This window comes from Melanerpes formicivorus, unplaced genomic scaffold (assembly GCF_026170545.1).
Source record: "Melanerpes formicivorus ecotype bairdi unplaced genomic scaffold, bMelFor1.0.p_v2 SCAF_6, whole genome shotgun sequence".
In the NCBI taxonomy this organism is placed as follows: Eukaryota; Metazoa; Chordata; class Aves; order Piciformes; family Picidae; genus Melanerpes; species Melanerpes formicivorus.
The window spans coordinates 8,079,613-8,105,979 of NW_027142358.1; the positions used below are offsets into that span (position 1 = coordinate 8,079,613).

General features: G+C 42.6%; 1 protein-coding gene across 1 annotated transcript in view; it reads left to right on the forward strand.

The window, feature by feature from the left end:
* The window catches only part of LOC137441649 (SMC5-SMC6 complex localization factor protein 2-like), a 33,234-nt gene that overhangs the window by 2,499 nt on the left and 4,368 nt on the right, over positions 1 to 26,367 (forward strand). Inside the window, exons 2-6 of the mRNA XM_068139267.1 lie at positions 1,032 to 1,075; positions 2,035 to 2,457; positions 5,684 to 6,846; positions 10,320 to 10,402; positions 10,960 to 11,076. Coding sequence (XP_067995368.1) covers positions 1,032 to 1,075; positions 2,035 to 2,457; positions 5,684 to 6,846; positions 10,320 to 10,402; positions 10,960 to 11,076 — 1,830 coding nt within the window. The remainder of the gene's footprint in view (positions 1 to 1,031; positions 1,076 to 2,034; positions 2,458 to 5,683; positions 6,847 to 10,319; positions 10,403 to 10,959; positions 11,077 to 26,367) is intronic.

Below are 26,367 nucleotides of genomic sequence, written 5' to 3' on the forward strand. Positions count from 1 at the left end.
CAAAACAGGCACAAGTATAGCCTTGAAGTTGTTAGTCAACTTTCTGACTGGGATAAGATGAAGACAGCAAGTTCTTAGTTCTTGATGTATTCTAATGTTCAAACTGTAGTTACTCAGACAATCTGCCCATTTTTAGAAGTAACATTCCCTCATGGAGAAATGCCTTTGGTGTTCTCATGTTCTACTTAGCCTTGCTAGAGAAAATACCTCCAGTTTAAAGCTATTAATTATTTTGTTGTGTCTATGTAAAAAGAAGATACTTGTGGGCTGCTGCTTCTGTGGAAGCCAGAAGATGCCTGTAGTGTGTGCTGAGAGGGAGAGCACTGACATGTGTTTTGTTAAGGGGCAGTGCTGTTAGTAATTCCTACTAAGAAGTTTGGTAGTAGTGCAGATAAGAGTTTGCATCCCAGCTTGGCACCAGATGTGTGAAAAAGCAACAAATGGGTACACAAAGGGGCTTGGATAAGAAGAAGGTGGTGACAGGGTTAGTCAAACTTTACAGTTTGCAGATAGAACTTTGTGATGAGACTTGATTGCAACTAATAATGTGTTGAAGGGGGGTTGGTCACTGATGGTATTGATCAGGCCAGCTGCTTACCACTGTAACACCTTAACAGAATAAAACAATCACAGTAGGAGTTAACAGCTCAAAGTGTGGAGAGTGGAGATGAAAAGGTTGACACTGTTGCAATAAGGTACTGCTGAAGTCTCACTTAGAGTACTGGATACAGATGAAGTTAGCCCCATTCAAGAAAACCTAGTTTAAGCTGGAAGGGTGATTAAGACTTTATAGGATGATAAAGGAAACAGCTTGAATGATGAATCTGACAGGTTAGCTTCATTAGCCAAGCAGAGAAAGCTTAGAAACTGGTGAGAATGCTGCTGCTGCTTCTGATCTATCAGAAAGAGCTCCTGGCATGAAAACAAAAATATGTGGAAATAAATAACAGCATTTTAATTCTATTGGTATTCACTGTATGGGCATTTAGGTATTGTTCTTTCAAAGTGATAAAGTTATGTTTTCTTTCCAGGAACAAGACCATTACAGAGTTCTTCAAACCGATTTTAAACCAAGGTAAATACATGAGTGTTTTTAAATGGAAGATATTTGTGTCAGTATTGATAATGTAAGTGTACAGCAGTATAGTCTAATCCTATTCCAGATTGGAGCAGCAATGTAATGAGTGAATGAATGCAGCTTAACAAACATGTCAAAATGCACAGATGTAACATTTTTTCTAATAATGTATCTGAAGATGTTAATTTCCTATTAAAACAAATTTATTTACACAGTGATGCAATTATTCTTTCAAGATATTGTTTATGCTTAAACTAGATACAGAATACAGAATTAACCAGGTTGGAAGAGACCTTTGAGATCACTGAGTCCAACCTATCATCCAACACTATCTAAACAACTAAACCATGGCACCAAGCATCCCATCAAGTTTCTTCCTAAACACCTCCAGTGATGGTGATGCCTCCACCTTCCTGGGCAGCACATTCCAATGGCCAGCTACTCTTTCTGTGAAGAATTTCTTCATAACAACCAGCCTAAACCTCCCCTGTGCAACTTGAGACTGTGTCCTCTTGTTCTGCCACAGGTTGCCTGGGAGAAGAGAGTAAGCCCCACCTGTCTACAACCTCCCTTCAGGTAGTTCTAGATGGCAATTAGAGCTCCCGTGAGCCTCCTGTTCTCCAGGCTAAACAACCCCAGCTCCCTCAGCCTCTCCTCATAAGGCTTGTGCTTCAGACCCCTCTGGCCCTTTTCTGGACATATTCAAGCAACTCAACATCTTTCTTGAATTGAGGGGCCCAGAACTGGATGCAGTACTCAAGACTGTTAGAACAACTGCAGCTGTGACATAAATCATGCAGTTCTTTGAGATGAAATAAATCACATGGCACTAACAAAACTGAATTATTAAGTACATTCATTTTGGATTGCCTGTGAAAGAGAGAGAAAATATCAAGTAATGCATTCTCCCCCTGCCCAATATTGTGATTATTAATAATTTGTCTTTTCTCTCTTAGACCTTGGCCATAAAGACAGAACTGTGTTGTGCTCACCAGACAGAGGCAATATAAGAGATGCAGGAATTGGACTGTCAGTCCAGCATTTTGAAAAGAAAATACCTTCTCCAAAGGTCAGAAGAAAAAAGATGCCAGACCAAATACCAAACACAAGTCCTGTGGTAGGTGCCTTTTGGAGAGGAAGGAAGGAGGGAAAAGGGCATTGTAAACACTTCGGGGAATGGCAAAGCATGCAAGGCACTGGGTTTGCTGTGCCCAAAAGCTGTGGTTCAAAAACTCCACTTGTTACCACAGGGTCTCGCTGCTATTTCTTGGCCAAAAAGGACAAAACTGTCAAGTCAGAACAGGGAAGAAATGAGAAGTGTCTGGGTGCAACAAGCACACCATTGTCTTGTGGAAATAGTTGGGAACAGCAAACTGACTGTATGGATCCTTAGTTCAGGCTGACAAATGGCTTTCATCATCGGAAGCTGGTACTTGGAAAGCCTGTGCTAGATATAATGGCACTGTGAGCAACACATCTCCCTGCCAAGCACCAGGTCTTCCCATGAAATTGCCTGGCACACCAACTGACTCTGAATTTAGCTTGTCACTGGAAGCTCTCAGCAGAGAAAGGAAGCAGAAGGAATATAGAACGAAACAATCTAAGCCACATTCTGTAAAACCATTCTCAGGAGCGAGAGTATCACATCAAGTGTGTTTAACGAGGTCCTTAAAGGTGAAAATCAGTGACCCATTGTGCATGTGATTTTTGAAGTTGCCTTTTATTTTTCCAGGTGCTTGTTTGTTTTCTTTTTCAGTGTAGGTTTAGATTATTGGTGCTGCCTTTTTCAGGTGCAACAAAAGTTTATGCTTTTTTGCTATACCTTTGTAAATTGTAGGACATGCTTGGGTAAGATAGTTCTTACACTAAATGAGAAATCCTGGGTTTAAACCAGGGGTGATAGTCTGGGTTAGATGCAAGCATTGAAATGTGGTGGAAATAGTAACTTTAAATGGTATTTTGTAGGGGGCAGGAAAAAAAAATAGTCATTATCTGAAGTGTCTTACGACTTTGTGTTTTCTTGCAGGGTAGTAAAAGATCTGGCAAATTTCTGCCTGTAGAAGTTGCAGTTAATAGTTCAGATTTATGCACATAAGCCACAGCATTTACCCAGAGTTAGGTCCTATTAAGTATGTAGTGTTTCATTACAGGTTCCTTATATTGATCTTACGTTTTTTTCCTGTCATTAGTATGGTATAGTATAGTATAGTGTGGTATAGTATCAGTCAGGGTTGGAAGGGACCACAAGGATCATCTAGTTCCAACCCCCCTGCCATGGGCAGGGACACCCCACACTAGATCAGGCTGGCCAGAGCCTCATCCAGCCTGGTCTTAAACCTCCAGGGATGGGGCCTCAACCACCTCCCTGGACAACCCATTCCAGGGCTTCACCACTCTCATGGTGAAGAACCTCCTCCTCACATCCAGCCTGAATCTCCCCACCTCCAGCTTCATTCCATTCCCCCTAGTCCTATCACTACCTGACATCCTGAGAAGTCCCTCCCCAGCCTTCTTGTAGGTCCCCTTCAGATACTGGAAGGCCACAATTATATTCTATTTTTTTACCAGCCAATAAAAACCCTTTAAAAGACTTCTGGTTACCTGCAAGGAGGATCATTCAGTGTGCCTTCATCATGTGCCATGAATGGAACATGTATTTACTTGTCTGTGCTTTCTGTTGGTTTGTTATTTAAGTTCCTAGTGACTTCTTTTTCTGAGGAAAGCCAGCTGGGTGATGGTGCTAAATAGCCCAGGGATGCAAGTGGCTAATGGTCCTGAAAGTGGAGAGATTTAGCAGTTGAGGCAAAATTGGTGAAAAGATGGGAAATGTGGGCTGTGGAGACTCCTTTTTTTGAGATCTTTACAGCTGTATTCTTGTCTTGAAATGAAATATATTACCCTATTTTATACAGGTCTGTGGAACTAAGTCTGTGGTAGAGTCAGCAATTGGCTTAAGATGTCAACAGCCTGGTTTTAAAAAGTATCCTATTAACTTGTTAAATTTTCTCTGCTTTTGTTTTTAGGGGCCTGGCTGTCCTTTCAGAAAAATCCCATATCCTGGTTCGAGGGAGACTGCCTCAGGTAGAAGCAGTGTTGGTAATAGGCAATTAATTGAACAATCAGGTTCTTTACTCGGTGTCTCTATGTAATGTGTGGCCTGGTTTTGGTTTGTTGGGGTTTTTTTTGTGTGTTTTGTTCCATTGTTTGTTTTCTTTCTTGAAGTTACATTTTTCTGGTTTGTCTCTCTAAAAAGCCCCCAAACCTGCTGTATAGTCGAGGTTATTTCTAATAGATAACAAGCTTGAAGAGGTTTAAAAGTAATTAGGAATTTCAGTGAAATTTTGCCTTTCCACTTAATCAGAAAACAGCATTGTTGTTGAGCCAAGTGTGGTGAGGAAGGTGCACTCCTGTGCCATAGAAGCATTGCCTGAAAACAGATTTCTTCATATTCTGAATGCCTTTTTATAACCACTGTTACTTTTTGGGTGCAGTATTTCCATAATACTTTGCATTTGGTTTGTTATTTAGAATCATAGAATCAACAAGGTTGGAAGAGACCTTAAATATCAAGTCCAACCTGTCACCCAAGACCTCATGACTACTAGACCATGGCTCCAAGTGCCACATCCAATCCCCTCTTGAACCCCTCCAGGGACAGTGACTCCATCACCTCCCTGGGCAGCACATTCCAATGGCTAACAACTCTCTCTGTGAAGAACTTTCTCCTCACCTCCAGCCTAAACTTCCCCTGGGGCAGCTTGAGACTGTGCCCTCTTGTTCTGGTGCTGGTTGCCTGGGAGAAGAGACCAACTCCTTCCTGGCCACAGGCACCCTTCATGTAGTTGTAGAGAGCAATAAGGTCTCCCCTGAGCCTCCTCCTCTCCAGGCTAAACAATCCCAGCTCCCTCAGCCTCTCCTCATAGGGCTTGTGCTCAAGGCCTCTCCCCAGCCTTGTTGCCCTTCTCTGGACACGTTCAAGTGTCTTGATGTCCTTAAACTGAGGGGCCCAGAACTGGTCACAGTACTCAAGGTGTGGCCTAACCAGTGCTGAGTACAGGGGCACAATGACTTCTCTGCTCCTGCTGGCCATACTATTTCTGATGCAGGCCAGGATGCCATTGGCCTTCTTGGCCACCTGGGCGCACTGCTGGCTCATGTTCAGCCAGCTGTCAATCAGCACCCCCAGGTCCCTTTCTGTTTGGCAGCCCTCCAGCCACTCTGACCCCAGCCTGTAGCACTGCATGGGGTTGCTGTGACCAATTTATAACCATAATCTGTAATTACAGAACCTTTCTTCCAGTTCCATACCTCATCTGGACTATTACCAATTTCCAGAGACTGACTTGACTGTAGTGTGTAGGGAATGCATTCTATGGTGGCTATTGAGCTGCTTTAAAAGAAAAGGATTAAATTTCATTTCCAAGTTAGTTACAACAATAATAATGTAACAGTACAGCATCACCTAAATCTCGATTGTGGTGCCCTGTGTTCAAGCAGAATGGAAGCACAGTAGCTTCTGATAAAATAAGCTCTTGCAGGTTTGATATTTGTTTGTTTTTTCAAACATGGTAACAACCATTTACTTTTTTCTTAAATGCTTCACAGATGATCCACCTCAGCCAAAGCAGGTTTCAAAACATGAGGCATCTTCTCCAAGTGCACTGAAAACATCACCTGAGATGACTGCTGGGATATGGAAAAGCCAGTCTGTTTCTCCATGCTGCCTTCGATTCAAGATGTCCTCCGGGCGATCCAAGCAGCTGGAGTTCCCTGGGAAAAGAAAACGCACTGCTGTGAACATGGATGCAGACCATTCCAGTCAATCTGAAGTATCAAGTTTCAGTGACAAGGCTTTTAGCAGATCATCTGCAAAATGCAAGAACAGGAAGCCTAACTTTGTAAAAACTACCTTTCTGAAGTCTACTTGTGGTGATGTTCTGCAACTGATGGAGGCTGGCTCTTTACCTAGACATGATTCTGCTCTTCCCGAGGAGTACCTCAACTCAAGTGATAAAAGTGAGAAAAATAATTGCTCTGTCAGTTTGTCATCTTCATATCCTACATACAGTCCTGCTAAAAATAACCATATTTCTGTTGTGGATACCAAAGAGAATCAATTGCAGGTGGCTAACTCACGCTTTTTCTTGGAGAAGTCCCTTCCTTTTTCTCAGGAAAAGAGTACTCTGTTGCCTTCTCTTCACCACTTAACACAAACAAAAGGTACAAAGCCTCAGCTGCAGAATGCTGCCTTACCTCAGGTATTGGACACTTCTTACAAGAAAGAGCAAGATGGGAAAAGACCAGAAAGGCATGCACACAACAAAGCTTACAGTATTCAGTTCAGCAACAGTTCTTCAAAAACAATAGAAAAGACTTCAGAAAATGCTTCTGTTTCTTGTTCAGTTGAAGGCTCTGGGAAGCCTGCATTTTCAGAGGAGACTGGTAAAGGTGCTCCCTCTTCATTGCCTTTTAAAGAATGCATGGACAGTGGCCATCTGTCTTCACAGCTCTCAGGAGAGTTACAAGTTGAAAGCACCTGTACAGACAAGTCCAAGTTGAATGGAAGGTCAAAAAGCAGCTTTGACAGTGAAGATGAGAATTTAGAATGCAGTCTGGATGATGATGATGACAGCAATGAAGAAGAAGTAGTATTCGTGCCGCTGCACGAAATTCTCTCTTCAAGTCCCAAGCCACAAGGAGGGACCCTGGAAGAATTGTGTCTTGACAGTTTTGGTCAGGACACTATGAATCCATTACTGAAGCTTCATGTAAGTGGCTGAAAACATAAAATCATAGAATTGTTAGGGTTGGAAGGGACCATAAGGATCATCTAGTTCCAACCCCCTTGCTATGGGCAGGGACCCCTCACACTAGATCAGGTTGCTGAGAGCCACATCCAGCCTGGCCCTAAAAATCTTCAGGGATGGTGCTTCTACCACCTCCCTGGGCAACCTGTTCCAGTGTCTCACCACCCTCATAGTGAAGAACTTCTTCCTAACATCCACTCTGAATCTACCCATTTCTACATTTTGTTCCATTCCCCCTAGTCCTATCACTACCTGACACCCTAAAAAGTCCCTCACCAGCTTTCTGAAAAAAGAGTGTTGCATTTTTAATGTGATTTTCCCCCTCTTTATTCCTAATGCATGAAGACACAGTTATTTACCTGCAAAACTCCTTACTCGAGGGTGCTGTGCTGTACAGTGTAGTTGGAGAAAGAGTGTGCTTGCTACTGAGCTTGGAGTGGCTGAAAGATGGTTTGTGCAGCTCAGTTGCATTAGCTTTATGCCTTCTGCTTGGTTTTAGGAGTTCTGATGCTGTTTTTCCCCCCATAAAGGAAAAGGCAGGAGGTTACATTTAGAAGATGATCTGATGTTTTCATTTTCCTGATCAGGTCAGAAAATTGATCTAGATGTGGAGGGATCTGTGTGCTAGACTCCAGTCATATGTTCTTGTCACAGCCTGTGAATGTCAGAAATCTCTGTATGAGTTCTTGATCTGTAAGTGTGATGTTCTCTTTGAGGCTGAATTTAATGTAGTCTGAGGTATTTTGGATAGAAATTCAGACAGTTCAATGACTTCTGCTCACAAGGGATAGGTGAAGTGTTTGCATCCCAGTTTACAGGATGTTATGGTGATGAATTGATCTTTTCTTTGAAAGCTAGCCTATTTGTTCAATAAGTGGTGATTTTTGAAGTTTTAATGTAAAACAGTGATTTAATTAGGAAGGTCCTGCAGTAGGACTTGATGTGGCATTCCTGACAAAGTTGGTACAGGTAGGAAATGCCTTCATTTAGATAAAAAGATTTTGTACTGAATCTAGTTCTGTTGGAGTTAAACTTTCTGTGTATCAGCTGTGTGGTGCTGTGTGTTTCTGACAGAACGGTGTTGGTAAGAGACCAATCTTCTGTCTGTTGTGGAGCAATACTTACACAGAATCAAGGCTTTCTCTTCCCAATGCCCCTATAGCAAATAGGCCAGAGCTGGCACAAATTGGGAGGGGCAGAGCCTAGACCCCAGATAACCAAAGGGATGTGTTCAATGCTGTATCATACCATGCTCAGCAATCAAAACCAAACAAGGAGAGGTGGTCTGGCGTGTAATCCATTACCTGGAGTCAAGCTGGACACCCTTTGCTTGTGGAAGGTGTTGAGTGATTGCCTTTGCACCACTTATTTTTTTCCCTTACTCACACTCCCTTCCCTTATTAAACTGCCTTTATCTCAACCCATGAATTTTCTTGCTTTTATTCATACTCCCCCCACACCACTGGGTGAGGGAATGAACAATCTGTGTGGTGCTTAGCTCCTGGCTGGGATCAGCCTGTTATGATTTTCTACAATGGAAAACAAGCAGCGCAATGCTTGTATAAATACTCCTGTCCTCCTGTTCTTAAATCTCTGTTACAGCTTATTTGTTGGCTGAATTACTGTCTCCATAGGTAGATGCTGAACAGCTGTAATTATTTTATCTGTTCTTATGATGCATTATGCAAGCACCTTCTAGATCAGGCCTCTGTGGTTACATAGGTATTCCACAATCCTAACCACCGTGTCTGTGTAATTAATGGCTAAGACTGATAAACACATACATGCAGCCTAGATCAAATGTTTGTGGAACGTGTATGTGACCACAATACTTCATCTGTCCTGTCTCCCCATAAATAATGGCCATGTAAGACAAAATGGTGAAGAATTGTCCCAAAATTTCCATGGTCTTCTTGTTTTTTACATACACTAGCATTCTTCTCTTGCCTTGTAAGAAGAGATATTAGTGCACACTAGAATAAAGTCTTGATTCTTCAGTTGATGAGCAGTCACAGTAAGAGGTCTTCTGATTTCCCACACAGACATGCTGCTTGTTACTTTGGAAAGCTGCCTCTGGAAACAAAAACCCCAGTGCTGTATTAGCTTTCTTTTTTAAGTAGCAAGTGGACACTAACTTCTTAAACTCACTTCTGTTACCTTTGGGTAATAGAAAATTCCCAATGAGAGAGTATGATCTTACTGAATTGTGCTCTCCTGAAAGGAAAGAGCTTATGGGAAGAGGCTTACAATTTAAATATGGTGCTGTCAGAAGGACACCACTTTTCCAAAGAGCTGAATCATGGCCATAAAATATATATACAGATACATACATGGCCATAAATTATAGATGCAGATACATACATATATACATATTTCAAATCTGTGTTGTCTGCTACTAGGTGAATAGAACACTGGTTACTGAAAATCTAATTTTTATAGTGGTTAAGACTTCCTTTGTGTGCTGTGGTTTTGATTCTGTTAGCTTCTTAATTTGGGTTTGTATTAGGATTTTGATTGGAAGCTTTGTTTTGCCTGCTGATTTTAGAGGTGCTTTAGTGAATGCTGGTGCTCTAGGGACTCCTGAAAGTAACAAAGAGGTATTGAACAGTTTTTTGAGTTTCTTGTCTCCTGCACAAGAATTTGGATTCCCAGGGTCTCAGTGGATGATATTAAATAAAGCTATGAGGTAAAAGGCTTCTGATGGTTTTTTTTTTGTGTGTGTGAAGGTTATCTGGAGGTCAGGCTCCAGAAAGAGAAGCAGAGACTTGCTTTGTTGTTCAGATCCATTGTGAAGCACAGTTATTTCTAAATTAATCCTAGAGAGAGTGACCATTTTGAAGAATTGTCGAGGGACAGACTGAAGGAGTTGGGGCTGTTCAGTCTGCAGAAGAGAAGGCTCCGAGGTGACTAATTGTGGCCTTCCAGTATCTGAAGGGGGCCTACAAGAAGGCTGGGGAAGGACTTCTCAGGATCTCAGGTAGTGATAGGACTAGGGGGAATGGAATGAAGCTGGAGGTGGGGAGATTCAGGCTGGATGTGAGGAGGAAGTTCTTCACCATGAGAGTGGTGAAACCCTGGAATGGGTTGTCCAGGGAGGTGGTTGAGGCCCCATCCCTGGAGGTGTTTAAGGCCAGGCTGGATGAGGCTCTGGCCAGCCTGATCTAGTGTGGGGTGTCCCTGCCCATGGCAGGGGGGTTGGAACTAGATGATCCTTGTGGTCCCTTCCAACCCTGAATGATACTATGATACTATGACTGAGAAACCTGCATTGTTCATTGTCCTGTCCCTCAGGGTCTCCTTTGAGTTTTGCTCTTCAGGTAGAATAGCATTAAAATTTGAAGAGGTTTGTGTTTTGATAATGTTTGTTGTCTAACACTGAATTAATTGATGATTTGTGGGTTGTTTCTTGAAATTTCCTCCTGTTTCATTTCCAGCTTTCTAAGCCTCCTGTTGACAGCCAGGTGTCGTATGTGAACAGCTTAGAACATCTCTTGAAGGAGAAAGAAGAATCTAAAAGGTTTGTTTCTTAAAGCTGCTGTGGAACAAAAAAAAGAAAGTAAAAAAATGGGATGGAGTTGTGGAAGCTTAGATTTACCTCATCTCCCTAAGGCTGAGTTTGGGTAGCAGCAAACCAAGCTTTACCTGCTGATGCCACTGATATACATCTGGCAGGACCTACAAGTGCAGCTTAACTGTAAAAAAGCTGAACGGAGTAGCGAATACTCCTGTAACTAAAACAATTCAACAAACCAGTAGGACATTAAAAAAAATCATCAATCAACAGCAAAAGGTTCAACCAGAAGATGGCAAGTTTAATACAATCACTGAAAGTTTTGTCAGAAGTTGGTTTGAGTGTATTTGTCTCTGACAAACGGAGTGTGCTGTTGGAAACGCATCAGGTTTTGGGAAACATCTGCTTTGTCTCTTGGAACAGCAAGATGCTTTTTTCTGTTCAGAGCCAGTATCTCACATGCTTGGCTACTGACTTGGGTTCACCTTCAGAGATTAAATTTTATTGTCTTCTCTGTAAATACTTAATGTTGATGATATGTTCTGCTGCTACTGTTACTTCAGGATAGATGAACTAGAGAAGCAGTTACTGGAAGACATGCAAGGAGGGGAAACTGATTCGTCAGATGGGGAAGACAAGGAGAATGACAATGGAGATGAAGATCTCTCAGAGGAACACAGGTCCTTCCAGCTCCAAAACCAATTAAATATAGCTCTTCACTTTTCCAGCCTTTTTCCCCCTAATCTCTCTTTCCATCAGTTGTTGTTAATATGTTTCATGTGAACTGTTTCTATTGTCTTTTGTGGTTGGGTGGATTTTCTTGGACATTAATGTACTTTAACAATTTACCTTTCACATAAGGCTTATGTGTTCATCATCTGAAAATAACTGTCTCAATCAGCAAATAGTCTCTCAGTGTTGAAATTCATAAAAGCTATTTTGAATTTGTACAGGGCATTTATAAAGAGGTTTTCAGTAGTAGCTCATGCCATACCTAACAGCCACCCTGGAGAAGACATATTTGATTTATCAACCTCTGGGAAAATCTTCAATCAACATAACCTTGACTTGAGGAATTTCTACTTCATCCCACAAAATCCTAAAGAAAAGCTCCTTCTTAGGTAGGAATATCCTCTTCACTCTTGTGTTTACTTGTAGGATTTTCTTCAGCATTAGCAATTCTTAAGATAAAACAGTATCTTTGCATGCCAAATGAGCTTTCCCTGGAATTCTCCTCTCCAGATTAGCTTTCTAGAACAGTGAATTGTTTCTTGGAGCTTTGATCTTTTCTCCTCTGGAATGCTGGAAAAAAAAACCCAGCTTAAATGAGGCATAAGGCAAAACAAGTAGGTGTTCTGGCCTCTTCCATACTTCTGTTGTGTTGAGTTATTGTTCATAGTGTGACCAGTTTGTGGCAGATAAATGCAGAAGTGAAATGTTACCATGGAAAAAAATCCTAACTGTCCCAAGAAGGAAAGAGGACCTTTGTGGTGAGCTGAATTGGTCTGGAAGACTTTTAGGTATTTTAGTTCTGAATGGGCCTGAGACTTAGATCTCCACCTAATGAGAATTGCAGGAAGTCACAATTTCTGATGTCTGTTGGATTGAGTCACTGAGGCAGACATGTGCCTGTCTGTATATAAACAACTGTGATGTTAACTCCATAAGAATTTGTATTCTATAGTTATGTGGCTTCCAGGCTGCAAGTGGCTGGACAAATTCATGCCTATTACCCCAAGTGCAAATCCTGAAGAACTGTGGTTATTTCAGACTTGAATCAGAGAGGGAATTTATTTAATCTTAAAGGATTTTGTATACATGTGGATGTGCTGTTGTGGGTGTGAAGAGGAGGAGGGTGGCTTCTCCTATCTCTCAAGGAAGTGATGTTTGTGATAAACTCTTTTGGCTTCAGGCCTCTCTTTAATTTGTTTTGAAGATCACAAGGATATAAGCTTCAAAAGTATCTTGTAAATCAGTGACTGGAGGAATGAGAATTAAACAAGTTATCCCTTGCAGAAGGCAATTATGATTCAGGTGCTTATGCATTCTCACAGAATGCAGCAGGTTGGAAGGGACCCTCAAAAGTCATATTGTCCAACCCCCCTGCACTGAGCAGGGACATCTCCAACTAGATCAGGTTGCTTAGGGCCCTTGAATGTCTCCAGGGATGGGGCCTCAACCAATATGAGCCCATTGGTACAGCTGGCATGTACTGGCTGTGCAGTTGGAACATAAATGTTTTCCTAGCCACTTGCTCAGTCAGGCAGGTAAAGAGTATGTGAAGAAGTTAGGACATGTCTCTCGACAGAGCTATCTGGTTTAGTAGACACTGAGATCAGAGGAGACTAAAGAAGGATATGTGGGAAACTGGGTATCTTTGATTTAGTTGCTTATGACATACCTGATTTTCTAAAGAAGTCTAAAGCTAAGCTGATTAATTAATAAAACCCATTTTCTATTGATCCAATAGCCACTTTTTGCACCTGGCAGATTTGCACAGTGAGTTTAGACTGATTGCTTTGGTTTGCCTCTAGACTCTCTTTAAAGTACTGTTTTAAAAATTTCAAGCAAAGTTTTTTTTCTCTTTTCTTCCAAAAGTGTTGGTGAAGGTCCCTGGACAGTGAAAAAACAATCTTACTCACTGTCCTCACTGAGCATAGCAGCACATCTCTGTAGCCAGGCATAATGGTTCACAATACAATGGTGTAAATCAGTGTTTGTGTGAAGCTTTTATTCTCTGAAAATATAAATGCTTCCAAGTTACATAGTATGGCATTCTGGAGGAAAAAAGGTAGTTGTTCTAAATAACAAATAAGGTTTAATTGCTATAGGGTTTCTCATAGGTAAGAGCATAAGACTAACATCTGTTTCAGATGTTCAGATCTTGATGATGATCTGAGGGGGTGGGAAAGTTCTCATGCCTTAGTGCAAGTATTGATTCAACCACTAATTGATTTTTCTTCTCTTTTCCCATACCCATCTTTGTCTTACAGCTCTGGTGTGACACAGCAGCTTTCTTTAGCTGTTAATGGTTTTTTAAGTTCTGCTTACAGTTGTATCTTGTGTCCCATACCAATTCTAAAGTGGCTTTTCCAGGTAAGATTGTACTACTTATGCAGTTATACTCTGTCCAGGTATAATATCCTTCCTGGAATGTAGGAATTCTTCTAGTTGTAGCAGGAATAATCAGAACAAGTGTATGAATCTGCTGCATTAGTTAGTAAGTTTCAAATCAAAAAATTTTTTTCTGTGTTCTGATTTATTCTCCAGTGTGGAATACTTTGGTTGTTACTAGGGATAAAACACCAGGGATAGCTTGTTACCTGTGCTTTCTGAGTGGCTGCAAAGCTGCACATTCCTGTCCATCTACACACATGTTACTCCATCTGAAAAGGGCACAGTACATGCCAGGTGAGAAGAGACTTCAGGATGTAACAGTGTAGAGCAAATCACAAGCAAGTGATATTCTTATTTTCTTCTGTCCTTGGGAAAAAAGATAAGTACATGCTGCACTATTAAAAAGTGCAAAAGTACTATGTCCACATAGATCACACATGTCACCTTCTGAATCTTCAGAGATACCTGCACAATCAGATAATTTTCATTTGTAAAAGGCTGATGTGCATTATGGCTTAGGAAAAAGGTGAGAGCTGTTCTCAAAGGAAATGTGGTGGCTCGCTCTAGATGTCTGTGCTGGTGTCTAAATGCCCAGCAATTTACATTGTTCTGTTACTTGCAAAAATGCCCTTTCCAGTCTCCATTCTATTCTATTTACCACATTTGAGCCATGCCTGAACCAGAAAAGGAAAGCTGGACTGCCTGTGAAATTGCAGCCTGCATCTGTTGACTTGCCTTCTGCTTCTGCCAAAACTGAAATGTTTTGCTCCTTCATGTTGTCCCTCTTAGCCAGCATAAAATTACCCCTTCTGTGAGCCTTAGAGTTCCTCTGATAAACCCAATCCAGGACACTTAGTACCATAGTATCATAGAATCAGTCAGGGTTGGAAGGGACCACAAGGATCATCTAGTTCCAACCCCCCTGCCATGGGCAGGGACACCCCACACTAGATCAGGCTGGCCAGAGCTTCATCCAGCCTGGTCCCTCCAGGGACGGGGCCTCAACCACCTCCCTGGACAACCCATTCCAGGGCTTCACCACTCTCACAGTGAAGAACTTCCTCCTCATGTCCAGTCTGAATCTCCCCACCTCCAGCTTCATTCCATTCCCCCTAGTCCTATCACTGCCTGACATCCTGAGAAGTCCCTCCCCAGCCTTCTTGTAGGTCCCCTTCAGATACTGGAAGGCCACAATTAGGTCACCTCGGAGCAGAGCAGGAAACCATCCAGCACCTGCAGGACGTCAAAATGAGCTTCTTCCTGAGCTAGTGAAGTGCTCCCAGAAACATAAACTGTACCTCATAGTTGGTTTTGTAGTTAAGAATTCTGTGGAAAAACTTAAGAAATCATTGACTTATTTTAATATCACATATGTTCATCTCAGCTGTGACTGGGAAATTGTTGTAGTTAACTCTCTTGCCCCAACTCCTCATTATGGAGTTCAGTTCCATCACCGATGCAAATGGATTCCAAAGGGATGTGTGATATTTTCCATTCTCTTAACCCTCAGGACCTTCTTCTGAACCAACAGATTCAGCGTGGGGTTACAGCATTCTGATACTGCAAATAATGAACTTAAAGTATTCATAGCATCTGTGCACTGTTTGAAATAACCAACATTCACAGTATCTTGTTCTCCTTGGTGGATCTTGTTTTAAAGGCTTTGGAGTGTTTTTGGTTTGGTTTTATGGGTTTTTTTTTTCCGTAACTGTTTCTTACTTTATTTTGCCAAGGAGTTGGGTTTATGTTTTTTCAGTTAAACTGATGCCATCCTGCAACCTGGTGTTTGACATGCAGCTTCTTTTCTCCCCACAGATGATGTCTGTTCATCCTGATTATTGTGTTTCCACTCAGATTTTAGATAGATTGATGGAGATAACGCTAAAAAATGGTGAGTGGTTGGAGGATAGCAAACTGACCACTTGAATGAAGGCATTTCTGCTCTGTTAATAAAAAGGCATTGGGGAGGGAGTAAAAGGCACTGGCTCGATTCTGTGATTCTGGCATGAATTTATGCTCTTCTGTTGCTTATGTAATTCACAAATGCTTGGAGTTGGTCTTCACTGAGTGTGTGCAAGCTGTACCCTAGGATGTGGTCCTGGCATGTGTTTGCAAAGCAGTGTGTGTGGTGCAGAGCCTTTTAACTCACTTCTGCTGCTGCACAGGTAGAATTGACCTGAAGAGGAGCCTGGCCTGCTCAACAGTTTACTCTCCTTTCCATCTTTTCCTTTGGAAGATGCAATAATTCATTGTATATCTTAGGGATTACAATAAATATTACTGTGTTTTTCACATAGTCATACCCAGTATGTAGCATTGCATAGTTTACTTTCCAGACAAATGGCAAAAGTGAAAATCTTACACCTACACAAAAACACTCTCAAGGATCTGCTTCAGCCCACACTTAGGCTCATGCCTTCTGTGTTTTACCTTTCTTCACCTGTACTCCCAAATCCTTCTTGAGTACAAGTTCCTTTCTATGTTCTCCATGTCTTCTTTATTCAGATCCATCAAAAGTCACACATTCATTTAAGCCTGCCAGTTAAGATTATTAATATGGGTTCTCTTTAAGTACTTGCTCAGGTCTGTCCAAATGTATCCTGTATTTTGAATCTTGTTTGAAGTCAGACTGTGAGCTGCTGTGAGAGGGAATGTAGCCTCCTTTTTTGTGCTTTGCTGGCATTAAGCTTTATTCTGAATGAACAGCACAAACTGATAAATGAGCAGTCAAAGAATTAAGGCTGGGAAAGATCCAAGCAGATCTCTTCCCCTGGAGCAGGATCTAATGGACTATGGCTGCTCCTGGAAAGCTGTTGAACCACCGTGGGGTATTGAAATAATTTTGAGACATTCTGTTCCAGTCTTTCATTAAGGGTGTGGGGGGTTTGCTGATTATTTTGGGGGGGGAGGTTGGTTGGTTTGGGGATTTTTGTTGTTTGTTGGTTGTGGTTTTTTATTTTATTGATTTGAAGACAAATCTGAAACTGCAGTCTCTTGAGTGTTATGTTCCATTATATTTGTGGGTTTTTTCTTACAAACTTATCTCTAAGGCACAAAACTGACCCATGTCAGAGTTCTAGGAACTTCTGTCATTGGTTGGAAAACATCCAGTTAGAAGAGACCTCAAAGATCACCCAGTCCAATCCTCGACCCATTACATTACATCTAGTTTGATTTTTGCCTTGCTAGTTGCTATAGACAGTTTACAGGCTTTCACATACATGTGAATCAGCCCCTTTTTCAGTGAGCATTGTTTCTTATTTCTGCCAAAGATGTGGATTCCATTTGTTGACACTTCTGTCCTAAAATCTTCACCTGTTTTCACATCTGATTTAGCGCCACTTCCAGTCCCACTATGATAATGCCCTCTTACTTGCAGCTGTACACAGCAGTAATCTATCTGTTCCCTTAAAAGTAGATATTGCCTCCTTGCTTATTCTTCTTTTTGCTGAAAGAGCTGAGTGGGAAAATGGATGAAACAGGCAAGATGTTTCTGTAGCTTAAAATACTGTGTTAGGCTACTTTTTTTTTTTCCCCTTTTCCCTTCATGGTTCTGAAAATAAGCATATCTGTTGTTCAGTGTACCAGCTCTTCTGAGAGGAGAGCTGTTTGAGTTCAGAGCTGCTGAGCTCACTTGTTTCTGTTAAAAAGGAACTAACACTAAGAAATCAATTTTAAACTAATCCATTCCATGTCTTTTACTTTTAGCTTCCCTCAGTGACGAGCAGTCTAAACCATGGACTCCTTCACTAGCTGATGTGTCAGCTGTTCTTGTCAATATGGGTGTTGGATTTAGATCTCTCTTTCCATTGCAGCATCTTCAGCCCAACTTCAATGAGTGTGATATTTTGTAAGTGTTTTCCTTTTGATATTTATTGCTTTCAGAGGATCTAATCAAACCTTGTGCTTAAAATATAGAATCAGAAGGTTCTCCTCTGTTTCCCCTCTTTTCCATCAAGCCATGCTGCTCTTTAAATTCTCGGCTCAGGTCTTATATAAGATTAACTAAGCCAGAACTTCAAGCCATGTCTGCCAGGTAAGGATTCAGCAAAGGAGAGCATTTTCCTTTGACCTGCACCTTCCTAAAGGAGGTTTACAGGGATTGTTGCCTAAATAGCTGGGCAGAATTGTAAGTAATTGGTTACAAGTTGAGATGGAAGTGTGTGTGCCTGCTCTGTAACTGATGATTGTTTTGATTTGAAGGCATTTTGAAACATGCAGGGTTTTTTGCTCTTTTGTTTTGTTTTTTTCTTTTTGGTTTGCTGCAAATAAGCCTTTGAGGGCTTTTGCTGATTTCTTGCTCAGATTAGTGTCTCTTATTAGAAGCCAGATGCAAGAAACAGTGAGCAAACAGCCAAGAGGAGACCTGACCTCAGCCAGTCCATCCTTCTCCAGTCTACCAGAAAACAATTTAATTAATGTGATCAAGGTGAGCAAACACTGGTTAGGGTGGGTTTGCTTTGAAGGGGGTGTCTTGTGTTGTTTGTTTTCTGTTTGTTTGTGGGTGGGGTTTTTTTTTTAGTGAAAAGCCTGGTATCTTGATCTAATCCTAGGCATGTTTGGTGAGTAGATGCTATTCTGGGGTTTCAGGTTCACATACAGCAGAGATTATTGCAGAGTTTCCTGATTTCCATTGGCTTCACTCACAACTGCAGACAGTTCTGTTCCTTCCTTCTTCTGACTGTGACACTTAAATGTCTTTCCTTTGTCATATAGAAGAAACTACCCATTTCTGTGTTCCAGTAGAAATAGTAAGGGGATTTGATGTTGGGTGGCATGTTTTATGCTGCCTTAGTCTGTTAGTGCAGCTCTCAGAGATGTGGCCAGCACAAGGTGAATGAGGTGGGAGCTCATGGAAGGCAGGTGGAGCTGTGATTGAATCTTTGTGGAAGTGAGCTGTTAGATCCATGCAGTGTCCTGTGAGCTCATAGGCTGAATGAGTGCTGGTCACTCTCACAGGCTAGTTCCCTGTGATTAAAGGTTCTATGGGGAAAATCCTGGCTTTGTAACTAATTTCAGAGTTCCTTGTGCAAATGGTTGAATGCTCTTAACATCATTTGTTTAGAGATTTTTAGCTCTAACAATCACTTGGCTCAAGGGGAAGCACTCAAGCCATCTCCACCAGAGACAGAATTGCACATCTCTTGATTAATTTATCTTCTTCTTTACACACACACACACCACATTTTATGTAACCCATGTAGTAGTACTTGGGGACAAGTCTCTGGATTTATGCTTTCAGTATTACTTATGTATTTAGAAAGCCTTTCAGTGAGATGAGGATTATCTGTGCAGTGCAGAAAGATCTCCCATAGTCCTGTAATGTCCAGACAATATTGCTATGCTCAAAAGATGAGCCTCCAGCAGGTATTTGGGAGATGGAAAGATGTTAGTACACAAGTGTTGCAAAAACAGCATAACATTGGGGGTGCATTTTAATGTGAGGGTAGAAAACTGAAGTTCTGATCATGCTTCAAGCCAAACCAGTTTCAGATTTTTAATGCTTTTTGTTTCTTAAAGTTTCTAGGTTTTTGTACAACAGTAATTCAAGGTGGCTATACTGATCAAGAAATACTGCTGCTGCTTCTGCTGCTGTTTAAAATAAGCTTGGAGAAACAGTTAAAGCAAGTTCCTCTGATAGATTTTCAGTGCCTTTTCATAAAGCTTCTGACAAGTATAAAAGACTGGGATACCAAGGTAAACTTCTTCAGTAATTTTCTGTTGGAGTCATGAAACTGCAGGTTAATTTGCAAGAAGCTTCTGTTTTGAATGTTTCATTTTTCCTTGACAAACACTAGAAAAATGCTGCTGGAAAATGCAATACGAACAGATTGGGAGCTTTGGATTTGTGTGAGATTCAGGAGGTGGGGGAGCGTGCTGAGGGGTTTTTTGTCACATGACATGCTTGCCTGTCCTCTTCTGCCAGGGCACTGTTGTATTGACCTTCATCTTGTATTTACTAAAATAGCTGTGTGTTTAAAACTAGTCCCTGAAAGAAGGAAGAAATGAGTGCACTCATTGGGCTGAAGTCTGTGGTGACAGGTTGGACTTGATGATCTTTGAGGTCTCTTCCAGCCCTGGTGATACTGTGATAATTATTATTTTCATTTATTGTCATTACTTGGTGATTCTGTGATTATTGCTATTATAAAATTTTATTTTGGGGATAACTTCAACTCACCACATATTATTTTTGTTATTATTATTCCCCATTATTTTCATAACTGTTATTATTACATTGTCATCATAGTATCAGTCAGGGTTGGAAGGGCTCACAAGGATCATCTAGTTCCAACCCCCCTGCCATGGGCAGGGACACCCCACACTACATCAGGCTGGCCTGGTTATAGTTATTATTATTAAATTTTATTTTGGGGGTAATTTCAACCCACCACATATCATTATTTTTTTTCCCATTTAAAAAAATATATTATTATTTACATTATTTTATTATTGTTGTTGTTGTTGTTATTACATCTTTATTGTATCAGGAGCAGTGTAGCCAGCAGGAGCAGGGAGGTCATTCTGCCCCTGTACACTACGCTGGTTAGGTCACACCTTGAGTCCTGTGTCCAGTTCTGGGCCCCTCAGTTTAGGAAGGAGGTTGACTTGCTGGAAGGTGTCCAGAGAAGGGCAACAAAATTGGTGAGGGGCTTGGAACACAAGCCCTGTGAGGAGAGACTGAGGGAGCTGGGGCTGCTTAGCCTGGAGAAGAGGAGGCTCAGGGGTGACCTTCTTGCTGTCTACAACTCCCTGAAGGGAGGTTGTAGCCAGGTGGGGGTTGGTCTCTTCTCCCAGGCAAGCAGCACCAGAACAAGAGGACACAGTCTCAAGCTGTATCCAGGTTTAGACTGGAGGTTAGGAGGAAATTCTACACAGAGAGAGTGATTGCCCATTGGAATGGGCTGCCTGGGGAGGTGGTGGAGTCACCATCATTGGAGGTGTTCAGGAGGAGACTTGATGGGGTGCTTGGTGCCATGGTTGAGTTGATTAGGTGGTGTTGGATGATAGGTTGGTCTGGATGATCTTGAAGGTCTCTTCCAACCTGGTCTGGTCTTGTCTTGTCTTGTCTTTTCTTTTCTTTTCTTTTCTTTTCTTTTCTTTTCTTTTCTTTTCTTTTCTTTTCTTTTCTTTTCTTTTCTTTTCTTTTCTTTTCTTTTCTTTTCTTTTCTTTTCTTTTCTTTTCTTTTCTTTTCTTTTCTTTTCTTTTCTTTTCTTCTAGTTCTTATTAGGCAATTTTATTTTGGGGGTAATTTCAACCCACAACGTATTATTATTTTTTTTTCTGCCCAGGGAGGTGGTGGAGTCACCATCCCTGGAGGTGTTCAAGAGAGGATTGGACGTGGCACTTGAAGCCATAGTTTAGTAGTCATGAGGTGTTAGGTAATAGGTTGGACCTGATGATCTCTGAGGTCTTTTTCAACCTTATTGATTCTATTATTCTATTATTATTTTCATCATTATTATTTTCATTATTTTTATTATTGTTGCTGGGTTGTTATTATTATTATTAATTATTATTATCATCTTTTCCCAATATTCACTGATGTTCATGGGGGAAACTTTTTGTTAAGACACACACAGAAAAAAAACCAATGTGAGGAAGCATAGGGTGAAAAAAAAAAGGAAGAGAAATCTCTTTCTTAGCCAGCTCAAGACAGGCCTTTAAAAAAACTTTAATTTAATGAAGTGAGAACAGCTGATGCTGAACTGGTTGCTAAGAAGGTGTCATGTAGCATATTGGGTTATATAAACTTGTTGCTTACTAAACAGTTTCTTATCTCTGGGGATGTTTAACTCCTGAAACATAAAGCTTGAGGGCACAGCTATTAAATTAATGTTTATTGAAGCCTCCTGGGCAGTTTTACTGAGCTATGCTCAGCCAAAAGAAGCACCCAGGTCCTAGGCCACTGGTCAGTGGGTGTGATGGCTTCACAGCAATGCTCTAAGACACCAAGAAAGCTATGAGAAACACATTCTCCATTTCTACCAGGATGAGAGCACCACCAGTGCAAACTAGATGATCCTTGAGGTCCTTTCCAACCCTGACAATTCTGTGATCTCTTGTGAAGCCTCAATGTGGACACAAGGACTCTTGCCTAGCATGCAGCATGGCAAAACAGCTGAGTGCAAAAGGCTTTAATTTGAGCCTGAGACATCAAGGCTCTCAAGATCCCAGCTCACAGTCCACACCAACTGTCTTTAAGAACTCTTTCTTCCATTTCAGGCAGCAGTCATTGAGCCAAGAGTGTCTCTGCTATGAGCCCTTCTAGTGGGGGAGCCACAGGCTGACTCATTCTGGGGAACAACTTGTCATCTTCAGACTTGATGTGGCCCTGGGTAGCCTGATCTACAGAATAGAATCAGAATAGAATCGAATTAGCCAGGTTGGACAAGATCTTTGAGATCATTTAGTCCAACCTATCACCCAACACCATCTAATCAACTAAACCATAGCGCCAGGTGCCTCATCCAGGCTCTTCCTAGACACCTCCAGTGGTGGTGACTCTGAGTGAATCTAAGATGGTGAATCTAAGTGAGGTGTCCCTGCTTACTGCAGGGGGGATTGGACAAGATGACCTTTGAGGGTCCCTTCCATCCCAATGCAATCTGTGAATCTGTGTAAAATGCAGCACCAGCAAGCAAAATACAGAGGGGTCTCAACCTAGATCATAGTTTGCCAGCCCAGTTCTAGGTGGCAAAGAGGTTTCTTCTGCGTCACCAATGAAGGTAACAGAAGAACAGCTGGAGTACTGCTTCAGCTCAACTGGACAAGCAAGCACAGTGAAGCTATCTGCCACTGCTTACAAATAGCATCTACAGAAAGCTTCAAACCTAGGGTCCCTCTGAGCTGTGGGGCTGTCTCCTGTAGGAAAAGGCAACTCCCCCTCCACAGGAAAGCATATCCTGTTCCTAAACTGTTCCCACCCAGACTTTTCTATTCCTTCCTTCAGAGCTGTGACCTTTCATCACCATCCACCTCAAAGTACCCCTCACTCCTCCCAGCATCCTTTCCTCACCTTATACATTTGGTATTGTGGCAGTGTTTGAAGGAAATTGTCGGTAGCAGTGCTCGGTGAGCTCTCTCGCAGTCATTAGATCTGATGACTGGGTTTTCAAGTATTCACTCCCAGCTGTCTACAATGGGAGCTGTTATGTGTTGAAATATTCCTCCAAACCCAGCCCAAACAGGGCCCTGCTCTCAGGAGCAGAGGGAAATGGCAGGGGTTTCCCCCTAAGAGACAAGAGGCTGTAAGTTTGGCTCTGTGTGCCCGTGAACATCTGGGAAAACGTAGTTTGGTGATGAACGCTTCCTTCACGTGCTGGGGTCCTGATAATGTCACCCACTGTTTAGTCTGAACTTCTGTTCCACCAAGGGCTTCACTTTTGCTTTCACTGACCTTGTACATCAGTCTTGGGGCATGCCACACACACTGCTGCTTCACAGAATCACAGAGTGTCAGGGGCTGGAAGGGACCTCGAGAGATCATCCAGTCCAACCCCCCTGCCAGAGCAGCAGAGCAGCATCACCTAGAGCAGGTCACACAGGAACACATCCAGGTGGATCTTGAATATCTCCAAAGAGGGACACTCCTCCACCCTCAATATGGAGGCTGAGGTGGAAATGACAGATTGAAGACTCTACCTCCCACCTAAGCTTTGTCTCCATTGTTGAGGCTAAACTTGTTATTGTCTAAATGATTCTTGATGATCTTTGAGGTCTCTTCCAACCTTGGTGATTCTGTGTTACGTGTGCTGCTCAGGGAGGTGGTGGAGTCACCATCCCTGGAGGTGTTTAAGACTTGATGGGGTTCTTGGTGCCATGGTTTAGTTGGTTAGATGGTGTTGGGTGATAGGTTGGACCTGATCTCAAAGGTCTTTTCCAACCTGCTTAATTCTATTCTATTCAAGCACTGGGCCTGTGACCTCTGCAATAACCAGAGTGCAGTTTTCATGAAACTTATTTCAACAGACATTTGCAAGGGATCTTGAACTGCAGCAAAGCTACCCTGCTCTTCTTTTGTGGCTTAGATGGTCTACACAGCACATGCGTGATGCTGAAACAGATTCCTTCCACAGTGATCTCCAGGAAACCTTGACTCTTGTGTGTATTCAGATCTAGCCCTAATGATGGGACCTAAACCACTCTTCTCAAAGCTGTGTCAGAATTTCACCTTGCCTTGTTTTGTTTTGTGTATGTGAAAGAGGGAGGAGTGAGGATAAAGAGTGGTGGGAGTCCTATCCCTGGAACTTTTAAGGCCAGGCTGGATGTGGCTCTGGACAACCTGATCTGCCCGGGGCAGTGGGGTTGGAACTAGATGATCCTTGAGGTCCCTTCCAACTCTGATAATTCTATGAAATACCATGATATCTAGAGTCTCTTGGGTTTCTTATAACTTGTCTTGAACTCTGGTATATGGTCAGTAGGTATTAAGATTGTAGGAGCCCTAGGACAGGAGGATAGCAGCATCCAATCTTCTGACTTCTTGCATGAGTGTTTTTGGTCACCTAATGCAACAGCAGCTTTCCCAATCACACACTTGTGGCAGCACTGAAGTTAGCTGTACTGCTCAAGCCATGCTGTTGGAACATCATCCAAGCACAAGAGCAAGCAGTGTGTCCCCATGGCCAAGAAAGCCAAAGGCATCCTGGCTGGGATCAGCAATGCTGTGTCCAGCAGGAGCAGGGAGGGGATTGTCCCCTGGCACTCAGCTCTGGGGAGGCCACACCTGGAGTATTGTGGCCAGTTTTGAGCATCTCAATATAGGAGAGATGTGGAGGGGCTGGAGCCAGGGCAGAGGAGGGCAAGGAAACTGTCAAATGGAGGTTTTCTTAGCGTTCTGCAGTGGTTTTTAGATTTAGTGGTGATCCCCTATCCATCTGTGAAAGAATCAGATACTTGTATCCTCTTCACAGAATCACAGAAACATTCAGATTGGAAAAGACCCTCAGGATCACCAAGTACAACCCAGAACCCTACTATGCAAGGCTCACCCCTAAACCAGAGCCCCAAGCACCACATCCAAACCACCTTGAAATACAGCCAGGCTTGGGGACTCCACCACCTCCCTGGGCAGCTCATTCCAATCCCTGACCGCTCTTGCTATGAAAAAAATATATCCTACTGTCCAGTTTAAACCTACCCAGTGGCAGCTTGAGGCCATTGCCTCTTGTTCTATCCCTAATTACCTGTGAGAAGAGACCAGCAGCAGCCTCTCCACAATGTCCTTTGAGGTAGCTGTGGAGTGCAATGAGGTCTCCTCTCAGCCTCCTCTATTCCAGACTAAGCAGCCCCAAACCAGAATGGGAACTTCTTGCCCAGGGATCTGCCAGCTTTCCTCTGCCTTGGCAGCCCAGCCCTTGGGCCCCTTTCATCTCAGATCCTGCTGTAGCTGTAACACCTGTTCTGGAGCTGCCCTGAGAGCTGAGCCCATCAAGGTAGTGGTTTGCAGACGTGAGCATGCTGGAGAGCCTTAGCTTTTTGGAAGGCCTTGCTTTCTCTGGCCCAAATCCAATACACCACTTAGACATCTGCTTAACTTTAAGCATGTGAGTATCCCCTTTGAAGTCCTATGTATATTGTTTTGCTGGAGTGAGGTCAATGAGCTCAGTACCTTGCCGAATTGAGCTCCTGAATGTCAGATTTGATTAAATACTCCCCCTTTTCTCTTCCCCCCTCCTCCTCCTCTTCTACCATGAAAGCCTGACCAGAGCTAAAACAGCCTCAGCAAAAAAAAAAAAAGGAGAAAAGCAGCTGGTGGGAAGTGAGCCTGGCTCAGCTGTGGTAGCTTCATCTTAAATTGTTGCAGATCTAAACAGAACAAAAGCATGGGGGGGTGTGTGGGGGGGAAAGAAATCTGATGGAAGATGTGGTTAAAAATTAAACCATCTCCCTTTTCCTAAGGGAGCTGTGGAATCTCAGCTAGAAGGGACCATGCTGCCTTTTCCTTCTCCAGCTCTTCATGCTGTTGCTTCAGGAGTGCCACCACCCATTTTTTAGCCTGGCTGCTGCCTGCTAATTGTGCACTTGCTTCCCTTTTGCCTGCAGCTCCAAACTGTGCTCTCCCGCAAGCGGAACGAGCGCCGCTCGCTCTCCCTCCCCTTTCCCAGTCTGTTCCTTGTCAATTCGCATCAGTTTAAGGTCAGGAAAGCTAACAGGGAACAAGGCGCTGCAGCATTTGAACTCAACCTTGCTTTCCCAAGGAACGACCTGACAATTAGCACAGGGATCAGCATCAAAAAAGAGCAACCCAGCGTGAAGCCTGTCTAATTAGTCATATGAACGGAGGGCTTCCCCTCCACTTCCTCGGGAACACATGCCTGTCAGATCTGATACAAAGAGACTTCTCTCCCTAACATAATTCTGAAATTAGGTTGGGAACAGGTAGCCCAGGCTGAATTGGCTTGTTTGAGCAACGGGAGGCTTAACCGCAGCGTCTAGCAGCGCTCCCTTCCCCGCAGTCGCAACCTGCTTGTGGCCGTGTGCTCGGCGAGGGATTGCAGGACGTCCCTTTCCCTGGAAACCACAGAAAACAAGAGCAGCTTTTAGAAAGGGGCATTGATCCTGTTGCTAATCTTCTTGGTTTTAACAGCACCTCTTGTTTAGATGGAAAGATGAGCAAAGGGAAAAATGAGAGATGAAAGCTGAAGGGCAGTCTCCTAATCTCAGAGAATTGCGCTGGTTGAGAGACTCCATGTGTCTGACTTCGGGTTTTTTCTCCTTCCCTTTTTTCCCCCCCCCTCTTTGCTTTGTGAACCAAAACATGCAGTTATCTCCCATAATCTGCAAGACAAAGCAAGCAGCAGTAAAACCTTGCCATTGCTTTTTATTTTGCTACGCTATCTGGATCGCG